At 52.0% G+C, this 23,832-nt stretch overlaps 2 protein-coding genes across 5 annotated transcripts; both read left to right on the top strand.

The window, feature by feature from the left end:
• Positions 1–178: 178 nt before the first annotated feature.
• LOC105494207 (DNA polymerase mu) lies at positions 179–14,912 on the top strand. 4 transcript variants are annotated; one of them, XM_011762443.3, is made up of 11 exons: positions 183–930; positions 1,979–2,162; positions 2,945–3,043; positions 3,163–3,333; positions 4,073–4,144; positions 6,259–6,379; positions 8,394–8,526; positions 8,695–8,797; positions 8,901–9,143; positions 9,218–9,301; positions 9,550–14,912. In XM_011762443.3, the coding sequence occupies exons 1-11, from the start codon at positions 743–745 to the stop codon at positions 9,634–9,636; spliced, it is 1,485 nt and encodes a 494-aa protein (XP_011760745.2). In that variant the 5' UTR covers positions 183–742; the 3' UTR covers positions 9,637–14,912. The 4 variants fall into 4 exon arrangements, with proteins under 4 accessions (XP_011760747.2, XP_070951213.1, XP_011760745.2 ...); XM_011762444.3 differs by lacking the exon at positions 183–930 and adding an exon at positions 937–1,301; XM_011762445.3 differs by lacking the exon at positions 8,695–8,797 and having other exon boundaries at positions 179–930; positions 8,402–8,526.
• A 5,618-nt stretch (positions 14,913–20,530) lies between these two features.
• Positions 20,531–23,432, top strand: LOC105494206 (phosphoglycerate mutase 2). Its single transcript, XM_011762442.3, has 3 exons — positions 20,531–21,047; positions 21,151–21,331; positions 23,228–23,432. The coding sequence occupies exons 1-3, from the start codon at positions 20,634–20,636 to the stop codon at positions 23,392–23,394; spliced, it is 762 nt and encodes a 253-aa protein (XP_011760744.1). The 5' UTR covers positions 20,531–20,633; the 3' UTR covers positions 23,395–23,432.
• Positions 23,433–23,832: the final 400 nt, after the last annotated feature.

Here is a 23,832-nt window from a genome sequence, read left to right as displayed (position 1 = left end):
ACCGACTTTTTTCCGGTATGTTTTTGGTTTCCTTTTTAGATGGAAATGTTTGACCCATCTGGAATTTATTTTGTTGTTAAGGAATGAGGAAGGGCACCAACTTCTATTTTTCCAAATGGCCCGCCAGTTGTCCTAAAGCCATTCGACTGAAAAATCTCGCGTGTTTGAAGCGACCGCCACACCAGCGCATTGGAAACGCGCGTTGTCTGTCCCGCGCCCGCCGGCTTCCGTGTGACAGTCCCGAGCGCAGAAGGATCGGGCAAGGCCCGCACGCGTCCACCCGGAGCCGCCGGCTCAACCCTCGGTTGAGGACGCAGCCCACCCCGCTCCGCCCGGGCCTAGGTCCCAGTCCACCCGTACGGGCCTAGGACGCCCCTTTGACCCCGCCTCCTCCACCTCCTCCAACACCCTCCCCGGCCCGCTCCAGCCCACCCTCTACTCCAGGAGGCCAGTGGGACCAAACTGCGCTTTCGGAGACATTAATTTAAATAAAAGGCGTGTCCTCTGCTGTTATTTGCATGGAGGCGGGTCTTCCGGAGCGGCCGAGACACCCAGTCCTGTAGGAGCCCGGACCTTCCCCAGCGCTCCGACTGGCCCAGGTCGCGAGTCTCACGGAGAGGCCTTATTTGGATAGGGCGGGGCCACGTCCTCTTCTAGCCGGCGGCTGCCCGCCCGCCGCTTCCGTCAGCCTCACTGCGGCTTCCTTCCGTCTCGCTCCGCGTTGCTGGAGGCTGTGGTCCCAATGCTCCCCAAACGGCGGCGAGCGCGGGTCAGGTCCCCTAGCGGCAATGCAGCTTCCTCCACGCCGCCCTCGACGCGCTTCCCCGGCGTCGCCATCTACCTGGTCGAGCCTCGCATGGGTCGCAGCCGCCGGGCCTTCCTCACACGCCTGGCGCGCTCCAAAGGCTTCCGTGTCCTCGACGCCTGCAGGTGCGGGGCGGCGCGGTCTTCCGTGGCACCTGTAGTTTTGGATTCTAAGTTTGCTGTGGCACTTCGTGACCTTTCCCTGAGCCTCCATCTCCTCTTCTGTAAAGGGTGCTATTAATTAGGGCCAGGCGTGTTTTAAAGGATCACTGCGAGAATCAAAACCAGAGGTCAGGGGTAATTAATAGGCAGTCGTATTTGCTAACAGCCCTTCCGCCTGGGCTGTGTCCCACCTGTGAGCGAGACTGACTGCTCAGGAGGCCCGGAGCCCGCATGCTCCTCTGTCCTCAGATCTGAGTAAATAACACGACTGAGACGCTCCTATAGGAAGGAAACCAAGAGGAGGAAAAATGGCGGCTACAGAGACAACACCCAGAGTAAGGGAGCTGGGGGTGCCCCCTAGTTTGGAGGTTGAGAGAGCAAACGAACCTGGGTCTAGTATACCCCTACAGTTGTGTGTGTGTGGTTTTGTTTGTTTGTTTTGTTTTGTTTTGTTTTTAACATTATCAGGGATCAGTAGTGTGCCAGACCCACTCAGGAGAGGATAATGATAGCAGCTTAGAGTGTACCAGGCACTATCTTTGTACAACCACCCCACAGGGTAGATATGTTATCTTTGCTTTAGGGAAGAGGAAATCAAAGTATAGACACTTGGCTTGCCCAAGAGCTAAACAAGTATGTGGCAGGCAGAGCTGGGGTTCAGACCCAAACAGGCTCCTGCATCTCAGCTAAAACCCCTGTTCTTAGATGAAGACCACCTTGTCCTGACCCCTAAGGAATTCCTTTCTCTGAGGTGGAGAGGGAGGGAGAGAGCACCAGACTGGACTGTGCTTGTGAACATAGCCAGGGCAGAGAACTGCAGTTCTGAGGGCTGAGTGGTGGTGGTGTTCATCTACCAGGAGGAGGGGCTGGGAAGGCTTTCTGGAGGAGGTGATGTTTGCAGGATGAATGGTCACTCACCATGCAGAAGAGACGGCAAGAATGAAGGCTTGGAGCCAACCAGGGAGGGTTCTGGGCCTCACCCTCCTCCTTCTCTCCCAAATCCCTCTGCCAGCTCTGAAGCGACACATGTTGTGATGGAACAGACCTCAGCAGAGGAGGCCGTCAGCTGGCAGGAGCGCAGGATGACAGCTGCTCCCCCGGGTTGCACCCCCCCAGCTCTGCTGGACATAAGCTGGTTAACAGAGAGCCTGGCAGCTGGGCAGCCTGTACCTGTGGAGTGCCGGCACCGCCTGGAGGTGAGCTGGGTGGAAAACTAGAGTTGGGGCTACAGTGAAAGCCCCAGTGTAGGCCATTGCTCAGCTGGGAGAGGTGACATGGCAGCAGTGCCTCAATGTCCTTCAGAGGAGGTGGGCAGTGAGGACTCTACCCAGATCACCAGGGGCCCCCTAGAAGCCAGTAGAGGAACCACAGCAGGGCCTGAGGGGGCCAGGCCATCTCAGCTTCTGTTCTCACCACTGGTGCAAATTCTGGGGTCCGCTTATTTTTACCTTCTTCAGGCCTTTCTTCCTCACCAAGTATATGACACAGCAACTCCGAGCGGGATGACCCATGGATCAGCAGGAGCCTGTCCTCAGGATGCTATAAGGCTCCTGGCTTCTGACAGGTGTAGGCTTGGGGCCAGGTTGCCTGCATTCAAATCTTGGCCCAGCCTGTGAGCCATGGTCATGGGGCGAGCCCCTAGCCCCCGAGGCCTCAGCATCCCCAGCCCGCTTGGTTGTGAGGATTGGGGTGATGGAGCACATGCGTCATGTGCAGCAGCAGCAGCAGCAGCAGAAGTGCCCACAGGGCTGGCAGATGGGATTGCTGCTACCCTGGCATGAGGAGCCCCGTCTGCAGCCTGTTCTGCAGGGTGATGTCTCCCTCAGTCCCATGCCTCTGGTGTTTTGTTGCTCACCTCTGTCCCATGAGCTCCAGAGGGCCTCAGTTGGACACTCCAGGAGAAACAAAGCCTGGGTATGGCCTGGCTCTCTTGCCAGCCCTACAACCTCACGGTGACCTGTTCATTGCCCATCCCCAGGTGACTGGGCCCAGGAAGGGGCCTCTGAGCCCAGCATGGATGCCTACCTATGCCTGCCAGCGCCCCACGCCCCTCACACACCACAACACTAGCCTCTCGGTAAGCCGCTTCCATGAGCCTTGGCCAGCCTTGGGGGTTGGGGACAAGGGTACAGATGGGTGGTAGCTGGTGGGTTGGAGCTGCCCACCCTGCCCCTTACCTAGGGCCCCTCCCTGCAGGAGGCTCTGGAGACACTGGCTGAGGCAGCAGGCTTTGAAGGCAGTGAGGGCCGCCTCCTCACCTTCTGCAGAGCAGCCTCGGTGCTCAAGGCCCTTCCCAGCCCTGTCACAACCCTGAGCCAGCTGCAGGGGCTGCCCCACCTTGGAGAACACTCCTCTAGGGTTGTCCAGGTAGGTGCTTACCATTCTGAGCAGGGCGAGTGGGTGGGTGGGGAGGCAGAGGGTGCTGTGGGGGCAGGTGGGGATAGACAGTCGTGGGTGCTGACACTGCTCCAAGGCCTCAACAAGCCACCCTCTGCGCTCAGATTCCTCCTGTGCACTCCAGCCATTTACCCCTGGGTGGCTTAGAGGACCCAGTGAATAGTGCTGCAAGGGGCTGGCAGGGCTAGGGGTGACGCTGTTGTCATTGTCATTAGTCCCAAACTGCCCTCCACAGTGGAATGGAAAAGAGCACCCCGAGTGTGAGCATCTCTTTTCAGTGCCCCAATGTGTTGAGTTGTCCTTTAGTGCACTTTCATCATGAGAATACGCAGTAACAGAAGATGCTTTTAAATGAAGTAGCATTGAGTTCACATGTTCTGAAAAGCAATTGTTTATGTATCTTGGGACTTATTTGACTTAGAGATGATCCACGTTACCTGGAATCTCAGCTGTTGTAACTCCAAGCCCAAAGGATCTTTGAGTCTGGAGCCCTGGCCTTCTAGCTGTGTGGCAGCAACTTCGGTCACCTCCCTGGGCACAGTTTCCATTTCCAAGTCCCACTGGACCCTGACCCCACAAAGTTGTCTCTGCAGGGTGTTGGAGGGGACTGCCTCAGTCCTTGGGCCCACAGCCTTGACCCTAACTCCCTGCCCTTCTCTTTTCACCCCACACCCTCAGGCTTAGAGTTCTGCTTTGTTCCCTCCTCCAGGAGCTGCTGGAGCTTGGAGTGTGTAAGGAGGTGGAGAGAGTTCGGTGCTCAGAGAGGTACCAGACCATGAAGGTGCGCAGGGCAGGGTTCAGACCTGCCCCAGGAATGTCCTACCCTGGGAATGACAGCACAGTCCACACCATGTACGGGGAGGCGAGCAGAGGCAGCTGACCCAGCCCAGGGGTCAGAGAAGGTCTCGCTGAGGAAGTGGCAGCTAAGCTGACACCTGATATGCACAAGGCAGCCAAGTGGAGACAGGCAAGGAAGAAGCTTGTTTTGAGGACAGAATTTTCCAGATCACTCAACACCATCTGGCTTTTGGGGGTTTTTGTTTTATTTTGTTTTTGAGACAGGGTCTCGCTCTGTCGCCCAGGCTGGGGTACAGTGGTGCAATCACAGCTCACTGCAGCCTTGACTTCCTGGGCTCAAACCATCCTGCCACCTCAGTCTCTGGAGTAGCTGTGACTACAGGCATGCATCACCACACCAGGCTAATTTTTAAATTTATCGTAAAGATGGGGTCTTGGTAATGTTGCCCAAGCTGGTCTCAAACCTCTATGCTCAAATGATTCTCCTGCATTGGCCCCCAAAGTGCTGGGATTACAAGTGTGAGCCACTTCGCTCTGCCTTGATTATTTTTGATGGAATATTCTCAAGTAGATTACATGCTGTGGCATTTTAAACAGAACACACTGAACCAAATGTACCCTTTTCTTGGGTGCTGCCACTGAGTGCGCTGGGCTTGCCCTTGCCCACCCTCTGCAGGACCTTATATGTTATTTTCTCAGTGTGGTCAGCCTGCCTGTCTCCATGGCCACCTTCCCTCTGTTTCTGCTCACTCCTGATCTGATAGGGAAATGCCATCTGAGCTCTTTTGGATGCCTCGGGTGTGCCTGCTTTAACACCTTTCTGCCACCTTTGTGGCTGGAGGTGTCACAGCAGTGGCCACATGGATAACTTGTCAGTGAAGTATGGGACCTTGGGAGGCCACACAGAATGTTGTCAGGATTGAGGGCTTCGAAGAGGGGAGGGAGGGCTTCGAAGAGGGGAGACTTGAGCAATGTGTGCAGGACAAATGGGCTCAAATATGCAGGGGAAGGGGCAAGGGGCACTGGCAGGGACGGGACCAGATGAGTGGGGCCACTGTGGTGAGTGTGGGAGTGAGGGGCCTGGAGATGATGAAATCCCCTTAAAGTGGATGGAGGTTAATAAGTGCTTTCACTCATTAACTCAGCCCCAGCCCTGATGGCACCTAGGCTGGCAGAAAATTATGTTAGTAATGAGAAGTTTATTAATATAATTGGGTTAATCTCATCATTTTTAGTCAGGATACTTTGGGTTACGAGTGACAGTGACCCACCCCACACCCTTGGTTCACAAAATCAAGGAAAGGAGGGCCAGCAGAGCCCAGGATGGGGAGGGCTGTGGCCGGTCTGCAGGAGAACTGGGCTCAGTGACCTGGGTATCACCAGGCCACTCCTCCTCCCCTCTGCCTCTCTGCATGGTTGCTTCACCCTCTCTTGCCACGCACCACCTTCCTCCTCTGGTTGGAAATATGGCTACAGAAGGTGCTCCACACCCACAGGCTACAGCTTCTGCCACTGCGTGGGTCTGCCCTCAATCTCAGATCCAGAATTCCTAGGGAGGGACTCTAGTGGCTGACCTGAAGCAGGTGACATGCTTGGACTGGGGCCCACCCTGTATGGGGAGATATGTGAGTGCCCCAGCCAGCCCTGCCAGCTCTGCTCCTAAATCCACCCTTTTGATTGTTAACTCCTCATTGTTTTTTGCTGTTTGCTAAGGAGGAGAACCACAGGAATTCGTTCCACCTGCTGTTAGGTGGGAGAGGCATGGTTTTTCCAGTGACTTAGGAGCCCCTCGTGCTAATGTGTTAGGGTGACTGTTTTAGTTATGTTGGAATCACAGGCTGGAGCTGTGTAAGTCCTGGGAGAGACCTTTCATAGAGGAGAGGAGAGGGGTGTGCGTGGGTTTGCTCCCCAAGATGGCGGGCTGGGTAGCCAGGCTCCAAGTTTGAATCCTTGCCCTGTGGTCTAGGGCAGGTTGCGAGTGGTGATGGCGCCTGCCTGGTGCATGGTGCTCCACGGGCCACACCGTCCCGGAGCCAGTGATCATCTGAGTCCAGCCATGAGAGCTCTGCCCAACCGGGCTGTGCTCCTTCCCCACAGCTCTTCACTCAGATCTTCGGGGTCGGTGTGAGGACTGCTGACCGGTGGTACCGGGAAGGACTGCGAACCTTGGATGACCTCCAAGAGCAGCCCCAGAAACTGACCCAACAGCAGAAAGCGGGTGAGCCCTCCAGAGAGGCTGGGCCCTGGACTTCCCAAAACTGTATCCTGGATCCCTCAGCACCAACTCCCTAGAGGGAAGGGAGCAGGCTGGTGCAGAGGGTTTGGCGGCAGCCTTGTGTGGTGGGCTTCCTGGGGTCTCCATCCAGTGCAGTCAGGATCTATCACAGCCCTTTCTCAGTGGACGATGCTGACCACAACTTCCGTGACATGCCAGGGGCTTGTGTCACTGCCTACTGGTTAGACTTTGACCAGGGACCGGGGACAGCCTGGGCCTTGGGCATACTGCCCAGTGTGGTGCCTGGTACACGGAGGCCTGCAGAGGTGGCACCGAGCAGGGGAAGGGAAAGAACGTCAGCTTTCGAGTTTGTTAGGCCCTGGTTTGAGTCCTATCTACCATTTGCCAGGTAGGTGACCATTGCCCAAGACGTAACCTCTCTGTTAAATTTTCTGTGAAATGGAGAAGGAAGGCTGGGCATGGTGACTCACACCTGTAATCCCAGCACTTTGGGAAGTCAAGGTGGGTAGATCGCTTGAGCTCAGGAGTTCAAGACCAGTCTGGGCAACAGGGTGAAACCCCGTCTCTACAAGAAATACAAGAGTTAGCCAGGCGTGATGGTGGATGCCTGTAGTACCAGCTACTCATGAGGCCGAGGTTCAAGGATCACTTGAGCCTGGGAGGTCAAGCCTTGAGGCCACGGTGGAGGTTGCAAAGAGCTGAGATTGAGCCACTGCACTCCAGTCTGAGTGACAGAGCAAGACCCTGTCTAAAAAAATAGTAACAATGAATAAAAAAGTGGGAAGGAATGAATTCATAAGCTCCTCTGAGAGCCAGCAAGTGGCAGGTGTTGAGCAGATACTCCATTCTCTCCGCATGGCCTGCCTGGCTACTCTGGCCACACCATCTGGGACCACCCTTGGGTTGAGGGCTCTGCCAAAGCAATCCCCACAGCCCAGCGGGCACTGCCAGCTCCACTGCCTCTTTGCACATCTTCTCCCGGACCACTGCCCAGTTCAGCTGACAGGAAGTGAGACCCACAGGGCTGGTTCCTCTTGATTGCCGCTCTCCACGACAAGAGTAGTCAGGAATGGCTAGCAGCATTTACTGAGAGCTCACTGTGCCAGGTGCTGCTCTTCCTCACATTTAAACCTCTCCTTGGCTGGGCGTGATGCCTCCCATCTTTATGTAACCCCAGCACTTTGGGAGGCCAAGGCGGGTGGATCACCTGAGGTCAGGAGTTCAAGACCAGCCTGGCCAACATGGCGAAACCCTGTCTCTACTAAAAATACAAAAATTAACTGGGTGTGGTGGCAGACACCCATAATCCCAGCTACTCGGTAGGCTGAGGCAGGAGAATCACTTGAACCTGGGAGATGGAGGTTGCAGTGAGCTGTGATTGTGCCGCTGCCCGCCAGCCTGGGCAACAAGAGCAAGATTCCGTCTCAAATAAATAAACCTCTCCTTAACTGCGTGTGGGAGGTCGATAGGTGACGAAACAGAAGTAGGCCAGAGTAAGGTGTTCGTTGTTGCAAAGCCATCGTCCATTGTTTTACCACCTCTTGGACTCACTTTATGCATAAGAAAAAATAGGCATCAAAAGAGATAGCCTGTGGCATGACTGTATCAACATCAGTATCCTTATATTTGGTTGCAAAATTATAGTTTTGCAAGGTGTTAACCTTTTGGGGGAGCTGGGTAAAAGGCACATGGGATCTCCCTGTGCTATTTCTTTTAACTGTGAGTGAATCTACAACTATCTCAAATCAAAGTTTAATATTTAAAGAGGGAGGGATATGCTTAGATTGGGATCTAAGCATATCCAGCATATCTAAGCATATGTGTTATGCTTAGATTGGGATCTCATTCTGCTCCCTGTCTTAGCTTCACCTTCCTCGGTGGCCTCTCCTGGTCCTGCAACGATGGGGCCCCAGGGTGACCACCTCATGCTGGTGAGGGATGGGGGCTCAGCCTGGGGGCAGGCTGGGTGAGTCAGGAGGGCCGGTGCTGCCCCTAGGGCTCCAGCACCACCGGGATCTGAGCACCCCAGTCCTGCGGTCCGATGTAGATGCCCTGCAGCAGGCAGTGGAGGAAGCTGTGGGGCAGGCCCTGCCTGGGGCCACCGTCACGCTGACCGGCGGCTTCCGCAGGTAAGGAGGCCCGACATGTCCCTCTGGCTTGGCTTCAGACCCCTCCCTGGTGAAGGGACCCAAGTCGGGGACCCTGAAGTAGGCCTTCCCACTCATTGGAAGGGATGTGGCCTGGGGCTGGAGTGAGCAGGCCATGTCCCTGAGTCAGAGTCAGACTGGCCCCCTCAGGGGGAAGTTGCAGGGTCATGACGTGGACTTCCTCATCACCCACCCCAAGGAGGGCCAGGAGGCGGGGCTGCTGCCCAGAGTGATGCGCCACCTGCAGGACCAGGTGAGGGTCTCCCTGCTCCCCAGGAGCCACCACTGGCCGATGCCACTGCCTCCTGCTCTCTCTGCACCACGGGGGTCTCAGCCACGCCCACCTCTCCCCACAGGGCCTCATCCTGTACCACCAGCACCAGCACAGCCGCTGGGAGTCCCCTACCCGCCTGGCCCAGCAGAGCCACATGGACGCTTTTGAGAGGAGTTTCTGCATTTTCCGCCTACCACAACCTCCAGGGGCTGCTGTGGGGGGATCCACAAGGCCCTGCGCATCCTGGAAGGCTGTGAGGGTGGACTTGGTTGTCGCACCCATCAGCCAGTTCCCTTTCGCCCTGCTCGGCTGGACTGGCTCCAAGGTAGGCAGTGTGTCGCTGGGCCACCTGGGGGTGGGGCTGGGCCAGCCCTGCTAAGGACAGTCCCTTCCCCGAAGCTTTTCCAGCGGGAGCTGCGCCGCTTCAGCCGGAAGGAGAAGGGCCTGTGGCTGAACAGCCATGGGCTGTTTGACCCAGAGCAGGTACGTTGTTGGGGACTAGGGACAGCAAACAGCACCCATAGTCCGCTCTCTGACCCACAATATGAAATGGCCCTGGACCCCTCCAGCCTGAAACCCATAGGACCCTAATCTGGGTCTCCACACCCAGTTCCTGGCCCTCAAGAGCACACCCCACGTCGGTGCTGGGCTCTGCCTCCACCCTCAGTCGTCCTCCAGGGAAGCAGCAGTGGCATGACTCCTAGGTCATGGAAGTCCTGCTTCTGTTGCAGAAGACGTTTTTCCATGTGACTTCAGAGGAAGACATCTTCAGACACCTGGGCCTCGAGTACCTTCCTCCAGAGCAGAGAAACGCCTGAGCCTGCCTGTGGCCCCCACATCCACTCAGAAATCCGTTGCCCCCAGCTTGGCCACTGAATGTCTCCAGGCAGATATGCTGCCCCCAAACCCCCACCTTCACCCCTCCCCGCCAGGGCCTAACTCTGCTGGAGGTCAGTTGTGCCTGAAGGATCAGTTGAGCTGCTGCTGGCGTGCTGCGGGGTGTGGTGAGGTGGGAGCCTTCGGTGCCAGCCTCATCACTGTGTGACCCTGGGTCTGCTCTTAGCCTCGCCATGGCTCACGTTCCTGCCATGGACGGGATGTGAGCGGGGCGCACTTCATGGAGCCGTGGCGGGGCTTGCAGTCATGAATGGCATGCGGTCCCTGATGTGCAGTGTCCCATCAGTTGCACTGCAGTTACTGTGGCTCCTGCAGGGAGCCTGCCCAGAATGCCTAGAAGAGAACCACACGTACCTGCGCTGCGTTTGAGAGCCATGAGCTGGAGGCTGTGGTTCTTGCCAGCAAGGAGCCTACTGTCTGGTGTGCTGTAGGCATCTGGAGAGGGAGAGGGCCTAGGTAGGAGTTAGGAGGAAGGTAATTTTCAACTATGGGGCTTCAGTACTGCAGCGCCCCCAGCCAGGCTCTGTGCTTCTGCCTTTAAGGCCTGTTCTCAGCACAGTGTCTCAAAAATAGGTCATATCCTGCCATTCCAGTCGCAGAGCCCTTTAATGGTTCCAAACCCTAAGTCCACACATGGTCCCTGGTTCTGGCATCTCTCCAGCCCCACTGGCCCCAAGCTGTTTGACTCACCGGCTTCCTATTTGATGCACCCAGGCCCCCTTGTGGCCAATTCCCTCCCCTTCTCACTGAGTCAGAAGCACTGCAGTGGGCTGGACACGGGTGCCCTCCACATCCCTCATATCCAGGCATACTCTGGCCTCAGGCTTTGATCCACCTGGAGTGTGCCCTCCCCTTCAGGCCTTGAATCAAGTCATTTTGTTAGGCGAGGACTTCCCAGACCACTCATCATTAAAAAATATTTTGAAAATGAACATGCAGTAGACGCTTTTGGGGTGCAGCATTTGCACATGTGGGGCACACCAGGTCCATCCCCAGAACACTTTCCCACACTGTCCTATTGTGGTCACGTGCTTCTCCACCCCACCCACTTAGCGGTGCTCCATCCCTATAGTTTTGCTTTCTCTAGAATGTCATGTAAACGGAACCAAACTATATTTAACCTTTGGACTAGCCTCTCCCCGCAGCCTAATGCCTTTGACGTTCCTACAGGTTGCTGGGTGTGTTGATAGTTTGTACTTTATTCCGTGCCGTGGGTGTTCTACGGTTTATCCATTCAACTGCTGAATGTCTGGATTGTGGCCAGACGCCATGGCTTATGCCTGTAGTCCTAGCACTTTGGGAGGCTGAGGTGGGTAGATCACTTGAGGCCAGGAGTTTGAGACCAGCCTGGCCACCATGGCGAAACCCCATCTCTACAAAATATACAAAAGTTTGCTGGGCATGTTGGCTCACACCTGTATTCCCAGCTACTCGGGAGGCTGAGGCATAAGAATTGCTTGAACCTGGGATGCCAAGGTTGCAGTGAGCTGAGATTGTGCCACTGCACTCCAGCCTGGGCAACAGAGCGAGACTCTGCCTAAAAAGAAGAAAACGTCTGGGTTGTTTCCAGAGTTTGGAGATAATGAATCGTACTGCTACAGACATGCATTTACAAGTTTTTGTGTAACACAGAGGTCTTCATTTCTCTTGGGTAAGTAGACAGGCATAGGATTATTGTGTCATTTGGTAAGTATACGTTTATTTCATAACAGCAAAGTTGTCCTGAGTGTGTCTGTCATTTTGCAGTCCACCAGCATTGTGAGCACCCCTGTAAGTTAAACACCAAGTAGGCAGTTGCTCTGTATCCCTGCCAGCACTTGATAGTTTCAGTATTTGTTAACTTTAGCTTTTCTAGTAGTAGGTATATATCAGTAGCTCACTGTGGTTTTATTTTGCATTTACCTAATGCCTGATAATGTTGAGCATCTGTTCACTGGCTTCTATGTCCTCACTGGTGAAGTGGCTGTTCAAGTCTCATTTTCAAAAACAGAATTGTTGGCTGGGCACGGTCGCTCACACCTGTAATCCCAGCACTTTGGGAGGCCAAGGTGGGTGGATCACCTGAGGTCAAGAGTTCGAGACCAGCCTGGCCAACATGACAAAACCCAAAGTTGCCCACCATGCCCCTCTGTTACTGCTGAATCTTGAGAGTTCTTTATGTGCCACTCTGGTGATTGGTAAATATTTTTTCCCAGTGTGAAGACTATCTTCCTTCTTTTAGCACTGTGTTTTTCAGAGTAAATGTATTTAATTTTTATGAAGTCCAGTTTATCAATTTATTCAGTTTACCAGTTTTTTTCTTATGTTTTTGGAGTCCTATCTCTGACCCAAAATCACAAAGATTTTCTTTGCTTTCTTTTATAGTTTGTTTGTTTTCCCCAGAAACAGGGTCTTGCTCTGTCACCGAGGCTGGAGTGCAGTAGTATGATTATAGCTCACTGCAGTCTCAAATTCCTGTGCTCAAGCAATCCTCCTGCCTCAGCCTCCCAAGTAGCTAGGACTACAGGCACAAGCCACCAAGCCCAGCTAACTTTTTAAATTTTCTGTAGAGACAAGGGTCTCGCATTGTTTCCCAGGCTGGTCTCAAACTCGTGGCTTCAAGCAGTGCTCCCGCCTCAGCCTCCCAAAGTATTGGTATTACAGGTGGAAGCCACCACACCTCGCCTGGTTTGCATTTAGATCCATGATTTATCTTTAGTTAATTTTTGTTTAAGGGGTGTGAGGCTTAGGTTTTTGTATATGGAGGTCCAATTGTTCTAGTACCATTTCTTGAAAATACTGTCCTTCCTTTACTGAATTTCCTATGAACTTTTGTGAAAGTCAATTGGCTATATTTATATGGTTCTATTTGTGGACTCTGTTCCATTTGTTTTTGGATCTGTCCCTTTACAAATACCATATTAACTCAGTTAACTTGAATTTTAGACTAATGCTTAATATCAGGTAATATGAATCCTCCAGCTTTGTTCTTTTCCAAATTATTTTGGCTATATAATCCTTTGACTTTCTATATAAATTTTAGAATCACCTTGTCTGTAGACACAAAACAATCTTTTAGCCGTTTGATTGGAATTGCACTGAGTTTATAGGTTGGGGAAACTAACATCTTAACTATATAGAATCTTTAAATTCGTATCACAGTATCTCTCTCCATTTATTTTGGTTTTCTTTTATTTCTTTCATCAGTGTTTTACGATTTTTCAACATACATACCTGGGACATGTTTTGTTAGATTTATACCTAAGTATTTTATTTCCTTGGAGTTATTATAAAATGTTTCAATTTCCAATTTTTCATTGCTAGCACATAGAAATATAATTCATTTTCATATGTTGATCATGTATCCCAAAACTTTGCAACGCTAACTTTTAAGAGATTTTTGGTGGAGTCTGTGGAATTGTTTACAGACAATATTATTTCTTCTTTGCCAGACTTAATGCCTTTTATTTCTTCTTCTTACATTATTGCACTGGCTAGGACTTCCAGGACAACACTGGAAGGAGTAGTGAGAGTGGACATCTTTGCTTTGTTCCTGATCTTAGGTAGAAAGGATTCAGTGTTTCACTATTAAGGATTATGTTCGATGTAGGATTTTTTTTTTTTGAGACAGAGTCTTGCTTTGTTGCCCAGGCTGGAGTGCAGCAGCACAATCTCAGCTCACTGCAAGCTCTGCCTCCCAGGTTCATGCCATTCTCCTGCCTCAGCCTCCCGGGTAGCTGGGACTACAGGTGCCCACCACCAAGCCCGGCTAATTTTTTTGTATTTTCAGTAGAGATGGGGTTTAACTGTGTTAGCCAGGCTGGTCTTGATCTCTTGACCTCGTGATCCGCCCGCCTCGGGCTCCCAAAGTGCTGGGATTACAGGCGTGAGCCACCACACCTGGCAGATGTAGGATTTGTATAGATGCCCTTTATGAGGTCAAAGAAGTTCCCTTTTATTCCCAGTTTTATGAAAGTTTTTATAATGAATGGTGCAGTGGCTCACACCTCCGATACCAGCGCTCTGGGAGGCCAAGGCAGGTGGATTACTTGAGCCCAGGAGTTAGAGACCAGCTTGGATGATATAGTGAGACCTTGTCTCTATAAAAAATAAGAAAATTAGCCAGGGGTGGTGGCAAATGCCTGTAGTTCCTGTTACTTGGGGGTATGAGGTGGGAGGATCACTTGAGCCCGGGAGGTTGAGGCTACAGTGAGCTGTGTGATTGCACCACTGCACTCCAATCTGGGCAACAGAGCGAGACCCTGTCTCAGTAAATAAATAAATACAATAAATAGGTGTTGGATTTGGCTAGGTGCTTTTCTGATTGTGTGAATTTTCTTCTTTAGCCTGTTAACATTGGTTGGTTTTGGAATAGTGAACCACTTTTTTTGTTTGTTTGTTTGTTTAATGGGAGCCTCACACTGACACCCAGGCTGGAGTGCAGTGGCATGATCTCAGCTCACTGCAACCTCTGCCTCCTGGGTTCAAGCAATCCTCCCACCTCAGCCTCCTGGGTAGCTGGGATTATAGGCACACATCACCACACCTGGCTAATTTTTGTATTTTTACTAGAGACAGGGTTTCACCATGTTGGCCATGCTGGTCTCAAACTCCTGACCTCAAGTGATCCACCAGCCTCAGCCTCCCAAAGTGTTGAGATTACAGGCGGGAGCCACCATGCCCGGCCCATCTCATACTAATTTCTAGTTTAATTTCCTTACTGTGAGAGAACATATTTTTTTTTTTTTTTTTTTTTTTTGAGACGGAGTCTCGCTCTGTAGCCCAGGCTAGAGTGCAGTGGCCAGATCTCAGCTCACTGCAAGCTCCACCTCCAGGGTTCATTTTGTATGATTTTAATTCTTTTACATTTTTCAAGGTCTGATTTAGATCCACAGTAGTGTCTGTCTTGGTGAATGTTCAATGTGTCCTTGAGAACACTGGATATTCTGTTGTTGGGTGGAGAGTTGTAAGTGTGAATTAGTTGACATTGTTCATTTCTTCTTTATCCTTATTTATTTTCTGTCTACTTGTTCTGTTGGTTACTAGAGAGAAGTCTTGAAGTCTCAAACTGTAATTGGGGATTAACCATCTCTCCTTTCTGTTATATCAGGCTACGCTGCATATATTTTGAAGTTCTGTTGTAGGATTGCAGTGTCCTAGTATCATTGTTATATGATGTCTTTTTTCCTGATCATTTTCTTTTTTTTTTTTTTTTTTTTTTTTTTTTTTTTTTTTTTTTTTGAGACGGAGTCTCGCTCTGTAGCCCGGGCTGGAGTGCAGTGGCCGGATCTCAGCTCACTGCAAGCTCCGCCTCCCGGGTTTACGCCATTCTCCTGCCTCAGCCTCCCGAGTAGCTGGGACTACAGGCGCCCGCCACCTCGCCTGGCTAGTTTTTTGTATTTTTTAGTAGAGACGGGGTTTCACCGTGTTCGCCAGGATGGTCTCGATCTCCTGACCTCGTGATCCGCCCGTCTCGGCCTCCCAAAGTGCTGGGATTACAGGCTTGAGCCACCGCGCCCAGCCGGAATTGTTAGGTCTTATGGTAACTCTATGTTTTAGCTTTTTGAGGTACTGCCAGACTTTTGCAAAGTAGCTTCACCATTTTATACTTCCCACCAGCAGTGTGTGAAGGTTCCTATTTCTCGGCCTCACCAATACTTGTTATTGTCTGTCTTTTTAATTATAGCCATCCTAGTAGATGTAAAGTAGTGTATCATTATGGTTTTGATTTTTATTTTCCTATTGACTAGTAGTAATATTGAACATCTTTTCATGTGCTTATTGGCCAACTTCTTAGGAGAATTGTCTATTCACATCCTTTGCCTACTTTTCAATTGGTTTGTATTTTTATTGTTGAGTTATAAAAGTTATTTATGCATTCTGCATACTAGACTTTTACCAGATAAATGCTTTGCAGGTATTTTTTTCCCTATTCTATGTTTTGTCTCTTTACTTTCTTAATGGTGTATTTTTAAACTTGAAAGTTTTTTTTTAAATTTTGATGAAATCCAGGTTTTTTCCCCTTTGGTTGCTTTGTTTTTGGTGTCATTTAAGAAACCATTACCATGATCATGAAGGCTTACTCCTAAGTTTTCTTCTAAGAGTTTTATAGTTTTTTTATCTTATGTTTAGGTTATTGATCATTTTGAGTTAATTTTTACATAAGTGTAAAGTGGGGGTTCATTGTTTTGCACGTGGAAATCCAGTTGTCCAAGCACCATTTGTTAAAGATACTATTCTTTACTCATTGAATTATTTTGGCACCTTTGTCAAAAATCAGTTAACTATAGTGTGAAGGATTTTTTCCTGGACTATCAGTTTTTGCATATGTACTCATAAGAGGCTGGTCTGTAGTTTTCTTAGGTTGTGTGTCTGGGTTTGGTATCAGGGTAATACTGCCCTCACAGAATGAGTTGTTACCTTTGACCTACTTGTATCCTATTAAATTTAATGTGAGTTACTTAATTACTTAAAGACAGCATATAATTAGGTTTTTATAATCCAAACTGATAATATGTCTAATTGGTGTGATGAGGCCATTTATGTTTAATGCAACTATTGAAATGTTTGACTTTAGATCTACCATTATGTCGTTTTCTGTTTGTTCCCTGTTTTCCATTGCTGTTTCTTCTTTCCTTTTTTCCTTCCCTCCTATCTCTCCTTCTCCCTACACACACACACACCCCACACAGTAGTTGTTCTAGGGGTTTTAATACACATACTTTTTGTTCTTTTTTTTTTTTTTCTGGAGATGGAGTTTCACTCTTGTTGCCCAGGTTGGAGTGCAACGGCACGATCTCGGCTCACTGCAACCTCTGCCTCCTCATTTCAAGCGATTCTCCTGCCTCAGCCTCCCGAGTAGCTGGGATTACAGGTATGCACCACCACACCTGGCTAGTTTTGTATTTTGAATAGAGACAGGGTTTTGCCATGTTGGTCAGGCTGGTCTCGAACTCCTGACTTCAGGTGATCCACCTACCTTAGCCTCCTGAAGTGCTGGGATTACAGGTGTGAGCCACCCTGCCCAGCCAAATATACATAGTTTTACAGTCAATTTAGAATTAATGTTTTGCCATTTCAAGTAGCATGTAGAAACCTTACTACCATCTAGGTCCCTCCACCCTTCTCCCGTCACGTTTTAGTTGTCTTACATCTATATACACTGAAGCCTCCAGACAGTGTTGTGACTTTTAATTCAGCCATCACATAACTCTTAAAAAAGTGAAGAATAGTTTCATATTTATGTGGATTTTTGCCATTTATGATGTTCTTCTTGCATTCCCAAAGTTTTGAATTTCCCCCAATATCGTTTCTCTTCTGTCTGAAGAACTTCGTTTAACATTTTTTTAAAGCAGATTCTTTGGTTATGAATTTCCTCAGCTTGCCTTCATTTGAGAATGTCTTTATTTTACTTCATTCTTTATTCCAGTAAAATAGTATTTTTACTGGATATAGAATTCTTGGGTGACAGTTATTTCAAAACTAAAAATATTCCACTTCTTTCTGGCCTCTATTGTTTCTGGTGAAGATCTATAGTCTTTCAAAGAATTGTTCACCTGTATGAAATGTATCATTTTTCTCTGGCTGGTCTTATTTTTCTTGGTCTTTAGTTTTCAGAAGCTTCTTTATTATGTGTCTAAGCTTGGACTTTTGTTGTTAATTTATCCAGTTGTGTGGTTCACTGAGCTTCTTGGTTTGTAAGTTTATATCTTTTTCCAAACTATCATCAAATTTATGGGCTCCATCCTTTGTCATTTCCATTCTGTTTAGGAATATTCACCAATACTTTCTGAAGGCTGGTTATAAATAGCTGCTGTAAAGTCTGCTTCTGATCATTCCAATAGCTGAATCATCTCAGGATGGGCATGTATTGATTGTCTTCTTTTCTCCCATGTTGAGATTTTCCTGGCTTTCATGCTCTGGGTTATTTTGGGTTATATCCTAGATATTTTTAATATTGAGACTCTGGACCTTGTTTAAATCCTAAGCAGAATGTTGATTGTTTAAAGTGTTTGCACTACTAGTCATATTAGTCCTGTGTCTACACCTGTCAGTCTGGGACCTGCGATGCGCATCTAGGGTCAGCCCTGTGCACAGCCTGGCAGCAAGCCGATGAATTCACGTATCACTTTACTGGATCGCTCACTTCATCTCTCCCTTCTCTGTACTCTCCCTGAAACACAACAGCTCCCTGCGACATCCCTTCCAAGACCTCCAGCCAGAAATCTGGGGCTCTTTCCCTACCCTTCTGCATACTCCCTGAAACTGCATCCAGGGCCCAGCGCAGGGGGACAGAAAGGAGCCGCAGAAGGCGGTTGCCCCATGCTCTTGGGGCCATGGCTCCTCTAGCCAGAGGGTAGCATTACCTTCTCAGGTTTCAGGTGCCTACCCAGCTCACACTACCGTCACTGTGCCACCACTGCCACCTCCATGTTACTGCCCAGGAGCTGGGGTAGAGAAGAAAGGAAAAATTGGAGGGATTCCCCCAACTCGCTGACCTTGAGGGGCTTCACATCCCACTCCTCTGATGCTTCCTGGAGCTCTTTCTGTTGGTGCACTTCAGGTTTCAAGCCGCCTGTGTGTCCAGGCTAGGCAATACTGGTTACCTCACCACTTATCTGCGGAACTTTGGTCTCCTTTTCTCATCTGCCTACTACTCCCTCAGAGCTGCTCCTGCATCTGTCCAGGATCGGTGGCTGTCAGTGGGAGAGATATGGGAAAATGCTCCCTCCACCTTCCTGGGACCACCTTGTTGACTCAGCAGCCTTCCTCGCCGCACAGCATGCCATGCCTTCCTGGATGGAGGCCCTGAGGGCAGCTTTTGGTTTTCCTACCCCTGTACCCCTCCAAGAAAGCTCTGGCACACTGCAGAGGCCAGCAACTACTTGTCGAATGAATCAAAGGAGTGTCAAGCCAGGGCCAAGGGTCAGAAGCAGGGGCTTGCTTCCCCGGAGCCCAGCTCTTCTCTGGGCTCCCCTTTCCTTTTTGACACCTCCTGCTTGGTTGGCAGTGAGGTCTCCCACGTCTGGGGGATCCTTGCCCCTGCTTCTGCACCCAGCCCTGGCTAAGCGGCCTTGTTCTATCAGAGCTGTCGGGATCTGCAGAGTGCTCAGCTTCTACTCCTGCTCCTACACAGCTGCAAGTGGCTTGAAAATATATGACCATGCTTCAACGTCTCCAGTGATTCCCACTGTGTTGGGACACAAAGCTCACCTCTCTGCCATGTGCCCCTGATGGTCGCTGCCCCAGCTTGTTTGCTTTCTGTAGGGCTTGGGTCTTTGCCAACCCCTCTACCTGGATTGCTCTCCCTGTAAGACTCATCATAGCTGAGGCCTTTGCACTCTGCTCCTTCCACTCACATGTCACCTCAGGGGTGTCCGTGGCCTCTCCTTTCCCATCTCCCCCAGTACATTATGGTCTTTCCTTCCTAGCGTCTGGTGGTATCTATGGTAGGCATGTTTAGCTGCTGGTACGATCCCTCCTCCACTGAAATATGGGCTTCATGTCTGGCCCCTGTGGGACTGCCAGAGCCTGGTCCTCAGTCATGTTTAGTTGGGCTAGTGAGTCGACTCTTTTGGTCAAAGGGACAAAAGAAGATGAGGAGATGTGGCTTCAATCAGGACCAGTGTGGAACAGTGAGACCTGCGCATGGCACTGCTAGGAGGGATAGGTTCTACCTGCCAGCCTTGGGGCTCCTGGCAGCCGACAGGACTCTGCCCACTGGGACTTGTGTGCCAACCTTTGGGTACAGAGCCTTAGCCTCACAGGCCCCAAGCCAGGAGCCCCTCCTCAGGTGAGCCAGCAGGGATGGATGAAGGTCTGTCGAGGGTTTCTTGCACACTCAGATCCAAGTCTCAGAGTGGTGGTCTCTGCTGGCCTCCCACCCACACTCTCCTGTTATCAGAAGTGTGGCAGGGGACAGTGTGGTCACTGGGGTGGGAGGATGTGGGAGGCCCTGGATGGGGCCCATGCCCAAGGGTCTAGCCAAGGCCCCTTCATTAGGGCCCCAACTGTGACTTTATTACTCATAGTCTCTTCCCTGCCCTGGTGGCCCTCATCCCCCAAACCTGAATGCAGAAGTCTTGGTCCTGGACTCAAATCCATGCCACTCTTCAGCCTATGCTGTGGGTTCCTAAGCTGAGCATTTACCTAACAATCAAGACTTCTGACAGTCCTCAGTCCTACCCCCAAACCCCCTTGGATTTCTTTTTCAAGGTGGTTTCAGCTAGGAGGGTAAGCGTGGCTTGGGTGAGAACAGATAGGGTGGGAGCATGTGGCAGGTATGGATGAGACCTTAACAAAGTGACCCCAGACGAAAGACAGGGACCCTTTCTCCCTTTGTCCTGGAAACCCAGCTCAGCCCCAGCCCTTGCCCATGCTGCTGTTGCTGCCTGGTACCTTCCACAAGGCCAGACTCCTCTCCGCAAAGCTGTGGCCTGCACCAGCTCCTCTGTCTCTCCTTCTCTGCCTGCTGAGGGCCCCCTCCCAGCCCGGCTGTCAATCACAGGAGAAAGGGGTTGGGATTTTGTTTGTCCCTCTCCCTGAGCAGAGAATGGCTGATGCGGCCACCGAGCCTTGACCTGGAGAGCCCCTCTATCCCTGCTGCCCCCGTCTCCCCTAGCCCAGACTTCTGCCCTTCACGCCCATCCCTGACCAGCAGCCCCACTCAGCCTGGGCTCTGGGTGCCAGCTGGTTATGGACATGCCACCTCAGCCCAGGCCAGGAGCTGGTGGATGCGTAGGGCTATTTTAAGCACAGCTTCTTGGCCTGCTCCCCTGGCCCCCAGCCCCCAGCAGCTCAGCTACTGGTCACCTGCCACCGCCTAGAATGCTGATTGGCAGTTGGCTGGGGTGGGGGCTGGGAAGACACTGTTATAAAGCTGGGAGTGTAGGGAAGCAGCCGTCCCCATCCAGAGTCCTCTGTGGTCCCTGCTGCCACCATGGCCACCCACCGCCTTGTGATGGTCCGGCACGGCGAGAGCACATGGAACCAGGAGAACCGTTTCTGTGGCTGGTTCGATGCAGAGCTGAGTGAAAAGGGGGCCGAGGAGGCCAGGCGGGGAGCCAAGGCCATCAAGGACGCCAAGATGGAGTTTGACATCTGCTACACGTCGGTGCTGAAGCGGGCCATCCGCACCCTCTGGGCCATCCTGGATGGCACGGACCAGATGTGGCTGCCTGTGGTGCGCACTTGGCGCCTCAACGAGCGGCATTACGGGGGCCTCACAGGCCTCAACAAGGCGGAAACGGCCGCCAAGCACGGGGAGGAGCAGGTGAAGATCTGGAGGCGCTCCTTTGACATCCCGCCGCCCCCCATGAACGAGAAGCACCCCTACTACAACTCCATTAGCAAGGTGGGCTGCCTCCACTGGGAAGGCCTCTGGGAAGCTGCGGGGTGGGTAGTCGGGTGGGGGCCTGCTAGCTTGGGAGGGAAAGCAGCGTGCCTGTGTCCCCCAGGAGCGTCGGTACGCAGGCCTGAAGCCCGGGGAACTGCCCACCTGCGAGAGTCTCAAGGACACCATTGCCCGGGCCCTGCCCTTCTGGAACGAGGAGATTGTTCCCCAGATCAAGGCCGGCAAGCGAGTGCTCATTGCAGCTCACGGGAACAGCCTGCGGGGCATTGTCAAGCACCTGGAAGGTGAGACTGCCCTCAGAAGCCTGGGCAGGGTGGGTGGGCAGCAGCCCCAGCTGGCTTCTCATCTCAGCAAAGCCTCTAGCCCATGGACCAGGCCGCTTTCTAGGCGTGGGGCTCCACATCGTTCACTGAAAAAGGAGGGCTGAGCAGCCACTTTTTAGTTTTGTGAAACTTCCCTCATTTCTGTGTAACCAGGACACACTCCACAGGGGCTGACCGCACTTGAAGCTCGCTGTGTCCCGAGGCGGGGCAGGCTCCAAAGGGGCATCTGCCCAGGGACACCCAGCTAGGAAACGGAGGGGCTGGGCTTAGAGCATCTAGCTCCAAATCCCGGCTTACCAGGGGCCCTGGACAAACCACCTCCATCTCTGGGCCTCTCCCTTTTCCGGGGTGGTGGGGAGCTCCCAGGGCTCCCCTGGTACTGACTGCCTCTTGATGTGTAGGCTTGGACCCCTCGCAGGACCCTCCCCCATCAGGTCCTCAGATTCCTGCATGAGCTCCACCACCTATCTCCCTCTGGAGCCCCTCTCTGGGCAAAGGAAAGACCAATCAAAAGAGGGGTGCAAGACTATGGAGTGGCCGGACCCCGGGCTTGTAGCGGGGCTCCCACTGAAAAGCAAGGGCTGACAAACGGGCCCGAGATACATGGGTGCAGTGAGGCCTCGCCCAGAGTGACTGGCACCTCCACTCCGCCTCCCACCTTAATATTCTGACACCAGGGCAGTCTAAATTAGCATCTGAATGACCTTAAAGCTTGTAGAGTCCTGGAAAGGCTAGAAGGGTGTGCCCCAAACCTTCTGCTCCTGGGGCCGATGGGCAGCTGGCCAGAGCACCCAGACTGGCAGGCCCCGGAGACCCAGCCCGCCCCAAGCCTGCCAACTCCAAACACGGATACCTGGCACCTGGCACCAGGGCCAGGCAAACGGAAGGACCACCTGCCTCCTCTCCCTTCTGGAGGCTTCATGCCAGCCCCATGACCCTCCCACAGCCTGGTTTGGGGAAAGGGGATGCACTTTTGGTGGTGAATATGAGGGGATTTCAGTGGGAGTCCCTGAATCCCCAGGGAACATTCTCTTAAACCTTTCTGCACGGAGCGGGGGTGGAGTGGCGCGAATATCAAAGGTCGAGCTGCTATTCCCAGCTCGGGGGCTGCAGGAGGCAGGCAGGGTCAGGTTTCAACCAGGCTTGGCCTCCCTGTCCCTCCTCCAGCTCCATTCCGCACTTGCTCCTGTTCAGGATGTCTAGAATTTAGAGCACTTTGGAAACCAAAGGGCGCTGTACGCAGTGGCTCACTCCTGTAATCCCAGCACCTTGGGAGGCTGAGGCAGGTGGATCACCTGAGGTCAGGAGTTTGAAACCAGCCTGACCAACATGGTGAAACCTGTCTCTACTAAAAATACAAAATTAGCCCTGTGTGGTGGCGCTCACCTGTAATCCCAGCTACTTGGGAGGCTGAAGCAGAATTGCTTCAATCCAGGAGGTGGAGGTTGCAGTGAGCCGAGATCGCGCCATTGCACTCCAGCCTGGGCAAAAGGAGCAAAACTCCATCTCAAAAAGAAAGAAAGAAACCAAAGGGCTAGTGTCCTTCCTGACCCTCAACTTCAGTCTGCCTGGAGTCACACTGGGCTGAGGGGACTATGGACAGCACCACCACAGGTCACAGCCACTTGGGTGGGGTTGAAGTCCCCTTTTGTTTCACCACTGGGCTATTTCTGCAGGCTGCTTGGTCTAACTCAGTTACGCCTTGACCTTCGGCAACATTTCTGTGGCCTCGCTCTCAGGGCTGGAAAGGTTGGTGCCAGGGGAACTGGCTCTGTGGCCAATAAAGGTCATATAGTGTCTGCTGTGTGAATAGGCTGGGGACAGAGGGGCTAAGGACACCTATTCCTTCCGGCACAGGGATGTCAGACCAGGCAATCATGGAGCTGAACCTGCCCACGGGGATCCCCATTGTGTATGAGCTGAACAAGGAGCTGAAGCCCACCAAGCCTATGCAGTTCCTGGGTGATGAGGAAACGGTGCGGAAGGCCATGGAGGCTGTGGCAGCCCAGGGCAAGGCCAAGTGAGGGGTTGGGCTTGGGCAATAAAGGCACCTCCTCCCACAGCCTGGACTCCAGCGCAGCCGGGCATGCCAGGCTCACCCCACCATCAGCTATGGGGACTCCAGAACCAGGGGTGCAGCCATGTACCTTCCCCCACTCCATGCCTGTGTCACCAGGGGCAGGAGCCTAGTACCCACCCCTAGTCATCAGGACACTGAGCCAGGGCTGCAACCACTCCATGAGTTTGCAGTCAGGACAAGCCTGTGGTGACCCTGAAGCTTCAGAGCCACTTAGTAACCATGCTCTAGAATTGGCATGCTTGGGGCCAATTAGAAGAGGCCAAGTGACCCGGCTCTCCCATGGGGAGCAAGGACCACAGCCAGGACATGGCTTCCCAGACAGCTTCCTACAGAGGGCAGGTGGTCCTCTGCTGTCCTTGCAACCCCCAGGTGGCACTTTGAG

This window comes from Macaca nemestrina, chromosome 4 (genome assembly GCF_043159975.1).
Source record: "Macaca nemestrina isolate mMacNem1 chromosome 4, mMacNem.hap1, whole genome shotgun sequence".
Taxonomy (NCBI): Eukaryota; Metazoa; Chordata; class Mammalia; order Primates; family Cercopithecidae; genus Macaca; species Macaca nemestrina.
Note: the sequence above shows the minus strand (reverse complement) of the source record. Positions and strands in the feature narration are given on the sequence as shown.

Excerpts from the sequence above, each read along its gene's own strand:
- LOC105494207 (XM_011762443.3), top strand. The coding sequence starts at position 743 with ATGCTCCCCAAACGGCGGCGAGCGCGGGTCAGGTCCCCTAGCGGCAAT. Across the intron at positions 3,044-3,162 it reads ACCACAACACTAGCCTCTCG|GAGGCTCTGGAGACACTGGC; the intron begins GTAAGCCGCTTC and ends CCCTCCCTGCAG. Across the intron at positions 6,380-8,393 it reads GACCCAACAGCAGAAAGCGG|GGCTCCAGCACCACCGGGAT; the intron begins GTGAGCCCTCCA and ends TGCTGCCCCTAG.
- LOC105494206 (XM_011762442.3), top strand. The coding sequence starts at position 20,634 with ATGGCCACCCACCGCCTTGTGATGGTCCGGCACGGCGAGAGCACATGG. Across the intron at positions 21,048-21,150 it reads ACTACAACTCCATTAGCAAG|GAGCGTCGGTACGCAGGCCT; the intron begins GTGGGCTGCCTC and ends TGTGTCCCCCAG. Across the intron at positions 21,332-23,227 it reads CATTGTCAAGCACCTGGAAG|GGATGTCAGACCAGGCAATC; the intron begins GTGAGACTGCCC and ends CTTCCGGCACAG.